At 42.6% G+C, this 17,025-nt stretch overlaps 1 protein-coding gene across 4 annotated transcripts; it reads right to left on the bottom strand.

Annotated features, from left to right (window-relative positions):
- Positions 1-207: 207 nt before the first annotated feature.
- On the bottom strand, positions 208-14,117 carry FAM161A (FAM161 centrosomal protein A). 4 transcript variants are annotated; one of them, XM_069955048.1, is made up of 8 exons: positions 13,939-14,117; positions 13,719-13,847; positions 11,610-11,839; positions 7,774-8,928; positions 6,727-6,888; positions 4,128-4,227; positions 3,140-3,294; positions 208-1,737 (listed from the first exon to the last, which is right to left on the bottom strand). In XM_069955048.1, exons 1-8 carry the CDS (start codon positions 14,080-14,082, stop codon positions 1,602-1,604), a joined length of 2,211 nt encoding a protein of 736 aa, XP_069811149.1. In that variant the 5' UTR covers positions 14,083-14,117; the 3' UTR covers positions 208-1,601. The 4 variants fall into 4 exon arrangements, with proteins under 4 accessions (XP_069811149.1, XP_069811152.1, XP_069811150.1 ...); XM_069955051.1 differs by lacking the exon at positions 6,727-6,888; XM_069955049.1 differs by lacking the exon at positions 13,719-13,847.
- Between the last annotated feature and the right edge of the window lie 2,908 nt (positions 14,118-17,025).

Here is a 17,025-nt window from a genome sequence, read left to right as displayed (position 1 = left end):
TTCAGGAATCTTCCAAGTTATTTAAAGGCACAGTGTCGTGTACAAAGTAGATTTCCTAAAAAACTACTAAAACTTTTTGTAGACATGAAATTTGTGGAAAGGTTGAAATATGAGCAGCTTTTGAGCAGCTGCAAAGAGTAATAATAAAGACAAAGCAGACGAATATATTCTAGAAAATATATTTATTTGATGCAAATATTTACCTGTTTATAAAGTAATAATCAAATATATTCTATTATGTTCTATATTATACATTTAAAAGAATAAGTTATTACAAAAATAAAATGAAAATAAATGTAATTTTCTCATTTTCTGAACATTGATTAAAAAAAGGATAAAACCAGTAGTGTATCTACATATCCCACTGGCCATACCGTAAGTATTCAAATATGTCAACCTGCTTTATATCGATAAAGCCTGACTGTCCCCTTAAATCTGTTGGTGGAGAAAAGAGCTGTCATCTGATAATCTCACTTTCCTTATTAAAACAACATGTCTTATTGGTGGAGCTGATATGCATGAAGGACAGCTGTCAAATGTCCAATCTGGGTTATCTGAAAACCTGTCTACAAATTACCTATCAGAAAATGTTGACGAATTGAGGAGTTTAAGACCTTTGTCTATTGGTCACATCACAAAGCGGTTATAAAGATGGTGTCTTGATCAAAAAGACCCAACACAAAAATGGTGGACGGTCTGAAGCATAAAATCTTTCAGGAACGACTTCAGGATTGAAAACCTTTAAGTATGATAAAGGAACATAATGAAAACCTTTAAGTATGATAAAGAAGTAAATAAGGTTCAAGAGGGAAGTGTTTTTAATAAGAAACTGAATGAATAAGGGGGCATGATCTGAGGTTAGTTAAGGGTAAGATCAGAAGCAACATGAGAAAATATTACTTTACTGAAAGAGTAGTAGATCAGAAAAAACTACCAGCAGATGTGGTAGGTAAATCTACAATAACTGAATGCAAACATGTCTGGGACCAAATGATTGTCAAGAGACTCTTCTAAAAAAAAAAAAGGAATATCCACATTCAGGCAGAAGGTTCCTACTTCCAAAACATTCTGTACGGCGTATGGCTATATTCCATAGTATTTAGGCTTAGGCCGCAGAATGAATATGTTTTATGATATTTGATAAAAATGTAAGAAAAAAGTTAAAGGAAATGTAATGTGCATTTATTTCTAAAACGATATTGTATCAGGATCTTTCTATACACTTATAAATTATATTGATTCGATTCAATGTTATATCTTGGTGCTGGTCATCAACCACATAATGCTGCTGGAACTGGCCATACATGATACCGGGGCGAAGGACGAGCGATCTTTCTGAGAATATTCTGGGAATGTTTTGAGTATGATACTATGCTGCCATGCTTGAAATGGTTAGAAGACAAGTACCAGATGGAAACTGAATGATAAATGAAAATGTGGATCTCCTGAAGACTAAATGCCTTTGTGTTTTAGTCCTGCCTTATAGCTGTTGCATTGAGGCTTGTGGCTTCTTATAGTAATTATCTAGATGAAATGTTTATGGAGAGATGATACACAACATAATCGAGTAACCGGTACTGTACCAGGTAAGAGGTACCTGACTACACCTCCTCTTCAATGTGATCTTCATCAGAACTGTACTCTCCATATTTCTCATCCTCAGACTGATTTCTCTGGATCTCATCAGCTTCTTGGTCTTCTTGTAAATCCTCTACTTCCAATGTTCCTTCAGAGCTCCTTTATAGATAAAGAAACAAAAGATTTTCACAAATTAAGGGGCCCTGACCACACAATATATGCTTTGTATAGAGAGCTTTTATACATTCTACTTATACACTTTTCTAATTTAACAGCTCTACAGGAAGGCTTTACAGAGTTACTGTCATTTAAAAACATTTGATGTGTCATGTAGATATATAAAAAGTTTTGATCGGTCATGGTCTCAGTGCTGGGATATCCACCGATCTTTAGATATACCCAATAGGAGAGTGTGGCCATGCGCTTCATCCCCTGGCTTGGTGCTCAATTCATCTGGTTGCAGGAGATTGGCTCCATTATACATCTCTTGCAATTAGCTGGATTAAGTGTTATGCAGGAGTAAAGCATGCCGCTGTGCGGTTTTCCCGCTATATCCGATCGGTGAGGTCATAGCACTAAGATCCTGACCATTTAAAACCATTTTTGGCATGTCTGTGTGACATAGCCTTTATTTTGTTGGACCAGCAATTTAGTTATGTTCACACTATGCATAACAACGTCCACTGCATAGCAACGGACTGTGTTATACTGCCGAACGGTGTTCGGCACATTCCTGTAGCCGATACTGCTGTATCTTTATTTGTTATATATATTTTTTAAAATTGAATTGTGGGCTCCGCTAGGTGTGCCCGCAATTCAATTAACCAATGACTACAATGTAAAGTACGGCTGCTGACCGTTCTTTACAATGTGTGAGCAGCTATTGTTTCCAGGCGCTGTTTGGCAAACAGCGTCCGGAAAAAACAGGCATGTTTATAATGTTAGCATCCGTTCTTTTCTATAAAACAACGTAGCGTGAACTTAGCCAAAGTCTGTACTGGCATTTAAATAATGGATGCACATCAGAAAGCCAACAATCCTAATAGAAGGCTCCGTAATACATACAGTGAAAAAGCCCAACAGCATTTATGAGTGTCCAGAGCTTCAAATCTTTACTAGGCATCCAAGTAGATATAAGCAATGTAACTTATATGTACTTGAATACCTAATACTCCTGGATGTTGTTTGACTTTCTCATTCTATGTCTGTGTGACATGTGAAAAGTTTTTTAAATGACAGTCATACTTTAAGATGTGCAGAATGTATAATTACAGGTAGAGAACAACGAATAAATGCCATATTGAACATTTCCTATTTGAATACTATATTCTTCGTAAGTTACAATGTATAAATAAAGGGTCATGCACATAGCCATATTAAACTGAGCTGTAGCTGTAGTACATAGGTCCTCTACACCTCTGTAAATCCAACAGAAACAACAGGGCATATATTTAATATGCCTTATATATATGCCTTTATTCTCCTAAGGAAACATTGCCCTGTAGTATAGTAACTGTATCCTCGGCGCTCCGCCTTGGTTATAAGCCCTACCAGGAATTACCTTTCTTCATCATCTAAGTTGAATGTGTCCTCCTTCGTAGGCTTCGGGCCCCATAGAGCCGCAGTCTGCCCTTTCACTGACACAAAATCATCAGATAAACCGAGATCTCTGAGCATGTTAGAGTAATGCTTCTCGGCCCACAGACGGGCATTCTTCTGTAATATAAAAGAAGTGTTCAATACAATGTTTGAAATTCATGAAAAATATCTAAATCTATAAATCAAAGCCTTGGTACAGCTATTTGAGGAGGAATAGATTGTCTTTAGAGAAGATGAGTTCATACTATTTTAATCTAAGTTTGCACAAAGACATAGGGGGAGATTTATCAAACATGGTGTAAAGTGAAACTGGCTCAGTCGCCCCTAGCAACCAATCAGATTCCACCTTTCATTTTCCAAAGAGTCTGTGAGGAATGAAAGGTGGAATCTGATTGGTTGCCAGGGGCAACTGAGCCCGTTTCACTTTACACCATGATTGATAAATCTTCCTCAGTGTTGTTCGAATGCCTGATTATTTTTTTTTGTCACGCTATATAAAAATACCCCCTGATGACAATGATGAGGATGAAACATGTCGTGAACAAAGAAATTTCATGGCAGCTCAGCCAGTCAGTGACTGTAACGGGACGCTGCTCCAGTCACTGATTGGCTTAGCAGCTGGTACGTCAGCCAGGTTATGATGTTTTAGTGCCGGAGATCCCAGAGCCCTGCAGTGGTCCCGAGGACGGTCCCGCGGGGGTACCAGTTGCCAGATTGTATAAATCACCGGTTTAACAAAAAATAGAAGATAAAAAGTACCCCAGCAACTTCGCAAACTCAAGCCTTACCACCTGTGGGTGCAGTCCATGCCAGTGAAATACACCAGGCTGTTGGTTTTTTTGAAAAAACAAAAACAAAAAAAAACAATGGCAAGCAAGGTGCAACAAATTTAGTATAATGACTTCTTTTTGCTTTTCTTAGGATGACAAGTAACACTAGAATGTACAAACCTGGGTGGTCCTCTCCAGTAAGAGTGGTGTCTTGGAGACCCTTTCTTTCATCGCATTCAGTTCTTCCATGTATTCTCTTGCCCTCCGTTTTTCACTTTTCCTGTTGCATAAATGTAAAGATAGCAAAGCTTTGTATATATATATATATATATATATATATATATATATATATATCATAGTTTTCATTGAGTTCTATGTAGAAATAACAGTGAGACTGTAATACTCTGCTGCCTCCTGCCTCCTCGCACGCTGAAAAAATACAGAGCAGAAGCCACCGAGGTCATGATGGGAACACAACATAAAGCTGTCCGGATGGCTGCCCATGCCTGGTCTGTTAGACAACAGCTATGCACTCTTTTCTGGAATGACTCTTTTCTGTACGATTGTGGTTCCCCAATGCACAATGAAATCACATAAAAAAGGAAATGCGAGGTTCTCTCTGATTTATGGAATTTAATTTGCTGAATCTGAATTTACTATCGTTTTTCTGTAGCACAAAATAATTCACTGAATAATAAACTTTTAGTTTATGTCCAGATTTGGTCCTGATCACAAAGGAGGAGGCTACAATGTATCCAGGCCAGGTTATCATCTATATATCATCTAAAATCTGTCCTGTCCTGAGAGTTTGTTACATATCATATCAATGTAGATGTAAATGTTTCTTTCAGCAAGGTCCCAGCAAGTGGCACAGATTTGTAATTTACTTCTATTTCCAGTACTTATCAGCTGCTGTATGTCCTGCAGCAAGTAGTGTATTCTTTCCAGTCTGACAGTGCTCTCTGTTGCCACCTCTGTCCATGTCAGGAACTGTGCCCATAGAAAATCTCTCCTGCTCTCCAGACTGTTTAGAATACACCACTTCCTGCAGGACATACAGCAGCTAATAAGTACTGGAAGACTTAAGATTTTTTTTTTAATAGAAGTAAATTAAAAATATCTGGCACTTTTTGGCACCAATTGATTTAAAAGATTTTTTTTTTTATAAACTACTCCTTTAAGCTTTGGCTCTTTTCACTGTGTCCATTAACCATAAGTATCGGGAAAGCTCCAGGTATCTATTGTTAACCTACCCAAACACTTGGGGGGAGCTGAGGAAGTCATTTTTTTCCTCCTTTTGAGTAAATGGTTTACATTTATCTACTGTACAGTGATGTTGTGACGCAGAGTCCACTATTACATAGAATGGTGTACAGTATAAGGCTATGTTCACACCACGTAAAAGTATGGCCATTGTTGCCATTGGCTATGGGATCCTGGCCGGAGCGTATACACATAGTATAAGCTTCGGCCAGGATCCCTGACATATTGTGTCAGTTCACACAATGAAGCGTGCGGCTGTGGCTCATTGTGTGCTGTGTGAAGTTCTGATGCGGGCACGCGCTGATGCGCCCACATCAGAACACTGCGGCCGGAAAGATCATCCGGACGGTACTGCAGTACTGGCCGGGATGAACTTTGCAGAGACCGGCTGTTCCGTCACAGCAAACGATCAAGCGACGAGCGAGAAATCGTTCATTTTGGTCTTTCAGAATGTTCTCAATCTTCATTGGTCGTTCGCTAAAAATTTGCCGATCGCTTCGTGTAAACAGTCTTTCAACGATTCACCCTATGTGAAAGATGGGCTTAAGCGATCTTAAAAACGATCGCAATAACGATTTTTCTAACGATTTTTCTCCGTCTAAACGCTGATCGTTATAAAAACCAAATTGTTGCTTCAAAATTGTTAAACGATCAATTGGGCGAATTATCGCTCCGTGTAAACAACATTAGCTGTCCAGGCATGATGAGGAGGATCGTAGTTTTGCGTCAGCTGGAGGGCTACAGGTTCCCCATCCCTGCTGTAGATATAAACAATACTTTAAGCAGAGATTTAAAAAAAAAGAAAAAAAAAGTACTAGTCTACGAATGCAGCTAAAAGGTAAAACAAAGCAACTTTAACAGGTCTCGACATAATAAAAAGTCTATTGTGAGACTTCAGCTCCAATGCGTTTTGTATTGTTAAACACTCCATAAATACCTGTGTAGTCTGATCTTGTACTAACTCTCATCTATATACTAATTTTGCCAAGATACAATCGGAAGGTGACCAAGACGTGGAGGAAAGACGGCAAAGACTATGGGGGAATTTATCATTGTTTGTGTATTTGAAGCAATTTTCCACATTGTTTTATATCACGTATACTTGCCCCAAGTTTACCAAAATGGTGCTCATCCCTCTCTTCAAATGTACACAAAATAATCTGTGTAACAATGATAAATTCCCCCTATGACTGCAGAATCCGACTACACAGGGTTTAAATGTAGTCTGTTACCATGGGGATGCACAGTACTGCATAGAACCTATAGAAACAATACAGTATTAAATGTTAGTACCAAGACTGTTTGCAAAGTTGCTTCATTTTTTGCACTATAAGACTGGTTACAAATGTGTGCATATTAACAAAGAGCGATAGACAATTGCAGAACTCTATTTAATGATAAGACTTTTCATAAAACCAAAAGCAGGGGTTATTTATCACTATTTCTTAGCTTCCCAGGTACCAGCATAGTCTAAAAGCATTGGAATACATTATGTACCCGGTCTAGGGATTATTACCTCAATTCCTTTAATTTACTATGTGACCTTAAGGCTGGGTCTGGGTGAATAGCTCTAGCTTTCCTACTTATATGTTTCTTCAGTGTTTTCTCTCTCTCCCTCCTTCTTGTTTGTTTCTTTTTCTCCTCTTCTTCCTGTTTTAATTTCTCTTCAATAGATTTCCTGGGTGGGAACACAAATGGGCCGAAAACTGATGTAATATCTAAGGTTGGGTTCTGCTAGGGCCACAAGGGAGAGGAATCTAAAAGGGGTGGAGATCCTTTTTCCCTAACCTATAACTAATCTATAGGGAGAGGAGTGAGGAAGTCTTTTTCTAAGGATGCATGGAATCTGAGCTTCGGGAATAGCTGTTAGATTTGGATCCACCACTGGGCTTAGCTTCTTTGCCCAACAATTTTTTAGTGCTTGGTGGAGATACAAATTGGGAGACTTCTCAGCATATGACTTATCCCTATGAGAGATGCCACTTAGACATCTATCGTATATAGACACCCATGTTTAAAAAAAAAAATATGGTTTCTGTTCTTTTGCTGGGTAGAATAGTGCAGACCTCTGTGCTATTCCATGAACCAGGATTAAGAAAAAACAAGCTACACAGTATGTTTTTTTTGTCACTGAATCCTGGTTTATGGAATAGCACAGAGGTCTTCACTATTCTATCCAGCAAAAAACAGAAACCAAGATGGATATGACCCAGAGGCCAAAATGACACTTTGTTGGTCTTTGTTGGGTGATGGGGTCTATGGGTACATTTACTATATAAGCTGGGAGATTTCCCAACACATACAACAAATGTGCTATGAAGATAGCCTAGCTCAGGGATGGGGAACCTTCGGCCCTCCAGCTGTTGCACAACTACAATTCTCATCATGTTTTCGTAGTTTTGCAACAGCTGGAGGGCCGAAGGTTCCTCATCCCTGGCCTAGCTTAATAGACAATGATTGGATCCCATTTGGAGCAAGGTATCCTACCAAATCTCTACCAATCCTATTTACAGATTCAATGCATCTCTTAGGTATAACATGGGAACGTGTCCACTACGGTTACCTAATAGACAGCTCCCTCCATTTAGATGACTCAGTGGATCTTGGAGACACAACTGGAGCCTCTTCACGTGGCGATAATTCTCCTAAGCTTTTCCATGACTGGTTCCTTGGAGATTTATAAGGCCAACGAGTCTCCTTGAGCTTTTCTTCATCTGTTTCAATGTCCTTCAGGATTTTGCCCTTGTGCGATTGAATATTGGAGGTACGTAAATTAAAGGGTTCACAAATGGTTACATGTTTGGTATCTTTATTTTTTAAGAGGTGTTTCTGGTGATTTTCATGTAGAATTTTAAAGTTCGGTATCTGCGTATTGATTTTTGGCCTATGACTTTGTTGCTTTTTGGCTTCTTGGCACCTTGCTTTTTCACTTTTTGAGCTATTGGTACAGGCCAATGTGCTGGTAGGATAGGAGGAGCTGCGCAGAAGTTCTTCAGATCTCATATGAATCCTTATCTCCCTATAGAGTTCTTCTTCTTTCAGCCTTTCATTAGCAGAGGTCCCATATATAGATTTGGGAACTGGCTTTGCTCTGAAATGTGTAAGGCTGGGGACTGATTCCGGGATATCATTACGTTTCTTCCTTTCTTGTTTCTTGCGCTCTTCTCGCTCAGTAAACATGAACGGTTTCTGAGATGCTAGAAGTATCTCCTTGCTTCTCTCTTTTACGAAATCCCGTCTTTCCTCATTTCTTTTCACTATCTCATCGTACAAAGGGAGATACACCGACGCGGGCACGGGGTTTGCTCGAAATTTCTTTTGACATTCTGCTTCTTCTTCCAGTCTCTTCTTCAACAAATTGTTCTCCATCTCTATTTCCGACTTGGACTTGACATTCATCTCCTTTTTCTTGGACTCCCTAATGGTCATCTCAAATGGTTGTGGGATAGTCACTCTGTGCGACCATTCTTTACATTGGCTTTTGTTAGACTTACATTTTCCAAAATCTGACTTCTTGATATAATCTTCAACCGTAAATTCATTCCACATGTGACCGATTTTTTCAGTGACAGATACAGAATCACTTGCGTCACTGTCATCCTCCCCATCAGACGGTTCGTCCACGGAAGACACTGATAAGCCAGAGGAGCTGACATTGTGCTTTAGAAAGCAGCATTCACATTCAGTGGGTTGTAAAGACTTCTGCTCCCAGGCTGACCTATAAATTAGGAAATTATATAAGAAATGCAGAACATAGGTGTCACATAACTGAAAACCTACCGATGGACAAAAGAAATACCATATGATATAAAATATCAGTGTCTATAGAGCTGCTCTTAACCAAGTGTGCTCATACACCGCGGCCAAACTCTATAACCTAAAGAATCTCTCATGATTTAAGGAACTTTAAATGGGCACTGTCACTACAAATAACTTTTGACATGTTAAAGGCGTTGTTCACCAATTTTTTTTTTCTTTTTTAAAATCAACTGGTGCCATAAAGTGCCAGAGATTTGTAATTCACTTCTATTAAAAAATCTTAAGTCTTCCAGTACTTATCAGCTGCTGTGTATCCTACAGGAAGTGGTGTTTTCTTTCCTGTCTGACACAGTGCTCTCTGTTGCCTCCACTGTCCATCTCAGGAACTGTCCAGAGCAGCAGCAAATCACCATAGAAAACCTCTCCTGCTCTCCAGACTGGAAATAATACAACTTCCTGCTGGGCATACAGCAGCTGATAAGTACTGGAAGGCTTGAGATTTTTTCATAGAAGTAAATTACAAATCTTTGGCACTTTATGGCAGAGACCCACTCTGACCAGAAAATATAGCAGTGGAGAGACTGTAGCACTGTGATCCACTCCCCGGACAGCCGCTTATTTCGTCGATATTTTCTCATAGACTTACATTGACTATTATTGATGGAATGAGCGGCCGGTCAAGGAGAGGATCGTGTTGCTGCTACAGCTATAGCTTCTGATCGGAGCGGCTCTCAGAAGTGAGATCTGATGACACGTCAAAAGTTATTTGTAGTGACAGGTACACTTTAAAAAAAAGGTGTCAAAATGGAGAAACCCCTAGCATTATACCTTAAAGCAGGGGTGGGGAACCTCCGGCCCGCGGGCCGCGTCCGGCCCCTGACACCTCCGGATGTGGCCCGCGGCTCCCCTGTGACATGCGCCGCTCTGGAGGAGAAGGAGCCGACACACACGGCATCCTCCTGTGTCTGTGACAGCTGCCAGGAGGATGCTGTGAATGCCGGCTCCTTCCCCTCAGAGCGGTGCACATCTTCTGTCTCCTGCCCTCCTGTGACGTGCGCGGCGCTGGTGAGGCAGGAGCTGGCACAGACACAGGAAGTTGTGTTGTATGCCGGCTCCTGCCTCACCAGCGCGGCGCACGTCTTCTGACTCCTGCGGGCCGCGCACGATGACGTCATTTCATCGCGCGCCGCCTGCAGGAGAAGACCGGCACAGAAGAGAGGAGGGAGAAGAGGACCTGGACAGCGTGGGAGCGGAGGAAAGGTGAGTGGGATGTTTATTTTTTTCATTTGGGGCAGACACTGGGGGTTAACTAGGCTACCAGGGACATGACTGGGGGGTTAACTAGGCCACAAGGGACATGACTGGGGGGTTAACTAGGCCACCAGGGACATGACTGGGGGGTTAACTAGGCTACCAGGGACATGACTGGGGGGGTTAACTAGGCCACCAGGGACATGACTGAGGGGTTAACTAGGCCACCAGGGACATGACTGAGGAGTTAACTAGGCCACCAGGGACATGACTGAGGAGTTAACTAGGCCACCAGGGACATGACTGAGGAGTTAACTAGGCCACCAGGGACATGACTGAGGAGTTAACTAGGCTACCAGGGACGTGACTGAGGGGTTAACTAGGCTGCCAGGGACATGACTGAGGAGCTAACTAGGCCACCAGGGACATGACTGAGGAGTTAACTAGGCTACCAGGGACATGACTGGGGGGGGGTAACTAGGCCACGAGGGACATGACTGAGGAGTTAACTAGGCTACCAGGGACATGACTGAGGAGTTAACTAGGCCACCAGGGACATGACTGAGGAGTTAACTAGGCTACCAGGGACATGACTGAGGGGTTAACTAGGCCACCAGGGACATGACTGAGGAGTTAACTAGGCCACCAGGGACATGACAGGGGGGTTAACTAGGCTACCAGGGGCATCACTAAGGATTCAAATCAGGTACAAGGGGCATCACAGAGGGTTAACTACAATAGCAGGGGCATTAGGGGAACAATACTTTGCCTTGTTCGGGTGCTGCAAACCCCCGCTACTAACTGCCGCGCACGGTATAACATTGAGTGCGGCCCTCGAATGATTTTATTAAGGCCCGACCGGCCCTCGACATGGAAAAGGTTCCCCACCCCTGCCTTAAAGTGTAACTACCGTTTTTAAAAACTTCATGCCGATATGTCAGAAGTGTGGATCGGTTGTGGTCCGTCTGCTGAGAACCCCGCTGTTGTCTTTTCAGTCTGGCACAGTGCTCTCTGTTGCCACCTCTGTCCGAGACAGGAACTGTCCAGAGCAAGACAGGGTTTCTATGGGGATTCGCTGCTGCTCTGGACAGTTCCCGTTTTGGACAGAGGTGGCAGCAGAGAGCACTGTGTCAGACTGGAGAGAATACACCACTTCCTGCAGAACATACAGCAGCTGACAAATATGGGAAGACTGGAGATTTTTAAATAAAAGTAAATTACAAATCTGAAAGAAAAATTATTTCGCTGGATAACCCCCTTAGGCCTCACCAAGGCCCTGCTGGAGGATCCAGTGATATAGGGAATAAGCAGGGCTGGGCCACTGCTCACACTGTCATCCTCTCACATGCTGTAAATCCCCTCACACTACTAGTGACTTAATCTACTTGCCAATAATCCCTCTTTGCCGCTGCTGGTGTGTCCTGGACTCCATGCAGGTTCAGTTTATTGTCATACATCTTCTCCAATTGCTCCATGTGGACGACATGGGCATTTTTTAATCTCTCAAGCTGCATGTAGTACTCCCTGTCTGAGCGATGGACTCTACAGATGTCCAGGATCCAATCTTTGCTCTCCGTGATTTTGCAGGATTCTCTTTCCGTATCAGAATCAAGATCGTCCTGTTAAACATGCAATGTGACTGTCAGCAAATGTGATAGGAGGCGTAAGGAACAAAGGTCTAAAAGAGCTATGTAATAAAACAAGGCACAAAAGAGCTATGTAATAAAACAAGGCACAGCCTCAGACTGTACTATACTATAGTGTTAATGTTAAAAAAAAAAAAATACTCTCATTCACTTCAATAGGAGGCGGAGAACCTGTTTAAATAACGATACAACAAAACTCCGACTGCAATGCTAATGATGTAAAATGATGGACACCAACTGAAAACCTGAAAGACCCCATTGAAGTCAATGGGGCCTGTGGGGCTGTACTGATGTTGTGAACCAGGCTCTGTTTTCATTGGTGAACGGATTCTGCAAGGGACGTGGATTATGTACCCCACCCAAAACAGAAGTTATTGGTGACATTCCCAGCTGTTTCTGCAGCGTTCTTGGGCTGTCTTGGAGGCTTATTCCAAGATTAATAGTTATTTCATTCACTTGAAGGACAAGAGTCCTCTGTTCTCGTGATCAGTGAGGACCCCTCCACCAATCTGATAGTTTTGCCCTATCCTATAGGTAGTGTAGGGCGGAGCAAAATGGCCAAAAAATAAAATCTTGAATTAAATTGAAAAAATATATATTCTCAATTCTCGATTTAAAGGTATAGTAGATGAGGGGTGTAGTAGTGGATACGGGTAGTAGCAGTAGTGGGAGTAGTAGTAGAACTAGTGGGAGTAGTAGTAGTAGTTGTAGTGGGAATAGTAGTAGCAGTAATGGGAGTAGTAGTAGCAGTAATGGGAGTAATAGTATCACTACTAGGAGCAGTAGTGGAAGTAGTAGTAGTTGTGGGAGTAGTAGTAGTTGTAGTGGGAGTAGTAGTAGTTGTAGTAGTGGGAGTAGTAGTAGCAGTAATGGGAGTAGTAGTATCACTAGGAGCAGCAGTAGTCAAAGTATCACTACTAGGAGCAGTAGTGGAAGTAGTAGTAGTTGTAGTGGGAGTAGTAGTAGAACTAGTGGGAGTAGTAGTAGTAGTTATAGTGGGAATAGTAGTAGCAGTAATGGGAGTAGTAGTATCACTAGGAGCAGTAGTAGTGGGAGTAGAAGTATCACTACTAGGAGCAGTAGTGGAAGTAGTAGTAACAGTACAGAGAGGAGGAGGAGGAGGAGGAGTAGAAGAACTGGGAGTAGTAGTACCAGTACTGGGAGTGGTAGTAGCAGTGCTGTGAGTAGTAGTAGTGGGAATAGTGGTAGCAATACTGGGAGTAGTAGTAGCAGTACTGGGAGTAGTAGTAGTGGGAGTAGTGGGAGTAGTAGTAGCAGTGCTGTGAGTAGTAGTAGTAGTAGTAGTGGGAGTAGTAGTAGCAGCAGTGCTGTGAGTAGTAGTGGTGGAAGTAGTGGAAGCAGTAATGGGAATAGCAGTTGCGGGAGTGGTAGTAGCAGTACTGGGAGAGGTAGTAGTACTGGGAGTAGTAGTAGTAGTACTGGGAGTAGTAGTACTGAGAGAATTTGAATTTTTCAAATAAATTGGGCCAATTAATCCAATTGATTCCATTAATGGCCCAGCCCGAAGATAGGACATCATTTTTTCATTTTGTGTCACATAAGAATATAGACCCCTGTTACTTGTCCCGGATGGCAAACCTGGTTCCCAACATGGTGCCCTTCATTTCACATCAATGTATAGGCCCCAGTTATCGGTGTGTTGTCCTTCTCCCATGGACTGACTATATACAGAACATTACCATAATATTATTCCTCTTTAAGGGTATGTCTATATAGGACTGAAACACTACAGATTTGTGTCTAGATTTGGTGGTGTGAGTCCACTTGGCCAGGTAGGGTGGGGTCAGGTAGTCACATTCTGTAGACAGATGCAGGTCTCAGCTGGGATTACGTCTATGATACAGTTGTGGCATATCCATAGCTCAATACCCCAATCAGTGCAGTTTACTGTAAGGCTCCAGTCACACTGTTCACTATTCAAAACAAGAACCGCAACAAAAACGCACAGTGTGAGCACAGCCTAAATGTATCAGTTAAAAAAGAAAAAGTTAGTGACAGATGACATAACACAAGCCCCTCCCACTCCGTATAGACACACTGAGGCTTCTCACCGGGCCCGGCTGCTCCCTGGAGACCCGCAGCTTCTCCTCCTCCTCCTGCCTCTCGTACAGGGTGCGGGGTGCTCGGGTGCGGGGGTGCACGGGGGTGCGGATACACGAGGCAGCCAGTACGGAGTCCTGGTGAGACGTCGCCATAACTGCCAGGAGTCGTTGAACTGTGTTGCTTAGCAACGGCTGATGCTACGGGGCCAGGGAGGGGACAGAAAGCGGAGGACGAGATCAGAGGCTCAAGAACAAAAGCGGCAGCAGATGGCGATAATCCGGTTATACCATCTGCCGGGGGGCCTCAGAGGAGGAGGGCAGGGGGGCCCGGGGGATTCATCCTGTCACTGCAAGCTACAACTCCCATCATGCAGGACAGCAGTAGTCTTATATTACAGGTGGGGGGGCACTGTATTACAGGAGAGATCTCTCTTAGGATGTGCAGAACAGGTCATATGTAGAGGCAATCTAGACTGGAATCCAACTTGATGATTTTTTTCTGAAAAATGGCACAGAAAAAATTCTAATTTGGCCTATTGTGTTTTTTTTTTGTTTGTTTTTTTTGGGGGGGAGGGGCAGATGTTTGCAGAGAGTCTATGGGGAAATATGACCCTCAATACCCATAGGGATGTGTTTTGCTATAGGTTTTTATTTTATATTTTTTGGGGTCATTTTGGCGTTTCTCAGCACTTTCGTGGTTTTGGGAAATTTTTAGTTTTTTAGTGTTTTTTAGTGTTTTTAGTTTTTGGCGTTTTTACCCCACAAACTTCTATAGAGGCAGTAGCGGATTATAATAGGTCCTTTTCGGGGGGTAGCCCCAAAAAGACATATACTTGTCTCCTTGGTACAGTTCTGCCATGATTTACAAAAAATTGCTGATTTTGAACGCAATTTTGCATAAATGAGGTCATCATGACGTTATCTATCCTGTACTATGAACGCTAGTGTTGCCATAGTTACAGTGGGGTGGGGGGGCCCAGGCTTGGTGAACAGCCCGGGGCCTATGGTCAAGTTAATTCGCCCCTGGATAGGAGAGTAAAAAGGTCAGGAGAAAAAACTCAAGTCTTTATGCACATTGACGTTTTTGTTTTTTTGCCCCTCAATTCTACAGTAGAAATCCTGGAATCACATGATAAAGAATCACTTGACTGGAAAAAACAAACAAACACTGCCTGAGATAAAAATGTTTATACTAATATAAGAAAACTGCTAAAAAAAAAACTACATGTTCATTCTTCAGCGCGGACAGGGCAGGAGCGCGCGCCTCCCATAGACTCCCATTATGAGCGGGAGGCTAACGGCATTCCGCGGCGGACAATTCCGTCGCGGAATTCCGCTACCTTTCCTCAGTGGGAACGGGGCCTTAATGTGAACATACCCTTGCACTCATTTGGAAGTGGTGGGCCCCCATTCTGTTCAGCACATTCTCACATTCTGTGGTTGTGTTGATGTAATATGGACAGGAATGCAGAACTCCCAATATCTTTATTCATGCCCCGAAACTGTTTATTTCTTCACGCTACTGTACTGACACAGCTTGATTTAAAGGAGAACTAGCAGCAGGTTAGACGAATCTAACTTGCTGATAGCTCCCTATACCACAGGAGACACAGAGAAGGAAGGTGTGTGTCTTACCTTAATCCTCGGCGCCATTCCCGCGCAATTAGACCATTAGGAACACTGCCCGCTCTCATAGTGTGAGTCCGGCCCGCTCCATTGATTATCATTAAAATGGGCAGGATTGGCACTATGGGGGTGGGCTGTGCTCCTGATGGTCTAACCGAACCAAGGAGTAAAAGACTAACTGCACGGGAACAGTGCCGAGGATGAAGGTAAGAAACCTTCATCCTTGGCGTCTCCTAGGCAAAAGGGGGCTAAGGGAGGTTAGATTTATCTAGCCTGCTAATAGTTCCTTTTTAAAGTGTACTTGTCGTTTAAAAAAACTTTTGAAGTTATAGAGACATGGAAAAAGTTCGAGTGTTTAGATCCGTTGTGATTGTGAGAATGAGCCTGGAGAGGACTGTGCTGCAGCACTGTCCGCTCACTGCTCTGTGTCAGAAAAAGGAGTCATCCTCCATAGACTTACATCAGGAGCCCGATTCATCATGTGACACAAAGACCCAGACCCATCAAAACTTTAGACATGTCTCTATAACGTCAAAAGCTTTTTATAATGACAGGTACACTTTAAAGTGATTTAAAGGAGAAGTCCGGCGAAAATTTTTATTAAAGTGTTGTATTACCCCCCAAAAGTTATACAAATCACCAATATACACTTATTACGGGAAATGCTTATAAAGTGCTTTTTCCCTGCACTTACTACTGCATCAAGGCTTCACTTCCTGGATAACATGGTGATGTCACTTCCTGGATAACATGGTGATGTCACTTCCTGGATAACATGGTGATGTCACTTCCTGGATAACATGGTGATGTTGCGACCCGACTCCCAGAGCTGTGCGGGCTGTGGCTGCTGGAGAGGATGATGGCAGAGGGATGCTCAGTTTCCCTCCAGTGCCCTGTGTCCCTCAGTGTCCCCCTGCCATCATCCTCTCCAGCAGCCACAGCATGCACAGCTCTGGGAGTCGGGTCGTGACATCACCATGGTATCCAGGAAGTGAAATCACCATGTTATTCAGGAAGTGACATCACCATGTTATCCAGGAAGTGACATCACCATGTTATCCAGGAAGTGACGTCACCATGTTATCCAGGAAGTGACATCACCATGTTATCCAGGAAGTGACATCACCATGTTATCCAGGAAGTGAAGCCTTGATGCAGTAGTAAGTGCAGGGAAAAAAATACTTTATAAGCATTCAATAAGTGTATGTTGGTGATTTGTATAACTTTTCAGGGACAATACAATACTTAAATAAAAATTTTTGCTGGACTTCTCCTTTAAAGTGTTCCAGAGCTCCCGACATCATAGCGCAGGGATGGGGAACCTTCAGCCCTTCAGCTATTGCAAAACTACAATTCCCATCATGCCTGGACAGCCAAAGCTAAAGCTTTGGCTGTCCAGGCATGATGGGAATTGTAATTTTGCAACAGCTGGAAGGCTGAAGGTTCCCCATCCCTGTCATAATGAATCAA

The sequence above is a fragment of the Dendropsophus ebraccatus genome, chromosome 15 (assembly GCF_027789765.1).
Source record: "Dendropsophus ebraccatus isolate aDenEbr1 chromosome 15, aDenEbr1.pat, whole genome shotgun sequence".
In the NCBI taxonomy this organism is placed as follows: Eukaryota; Metazoa; Chordata; class Amphibia; order Anura; family Hylidae; genus Dendropsophus; species Dendropsophus ebraccatus.
This window is presented reverse-complemented; position numbering and strand designations above follow the sequence as displayed.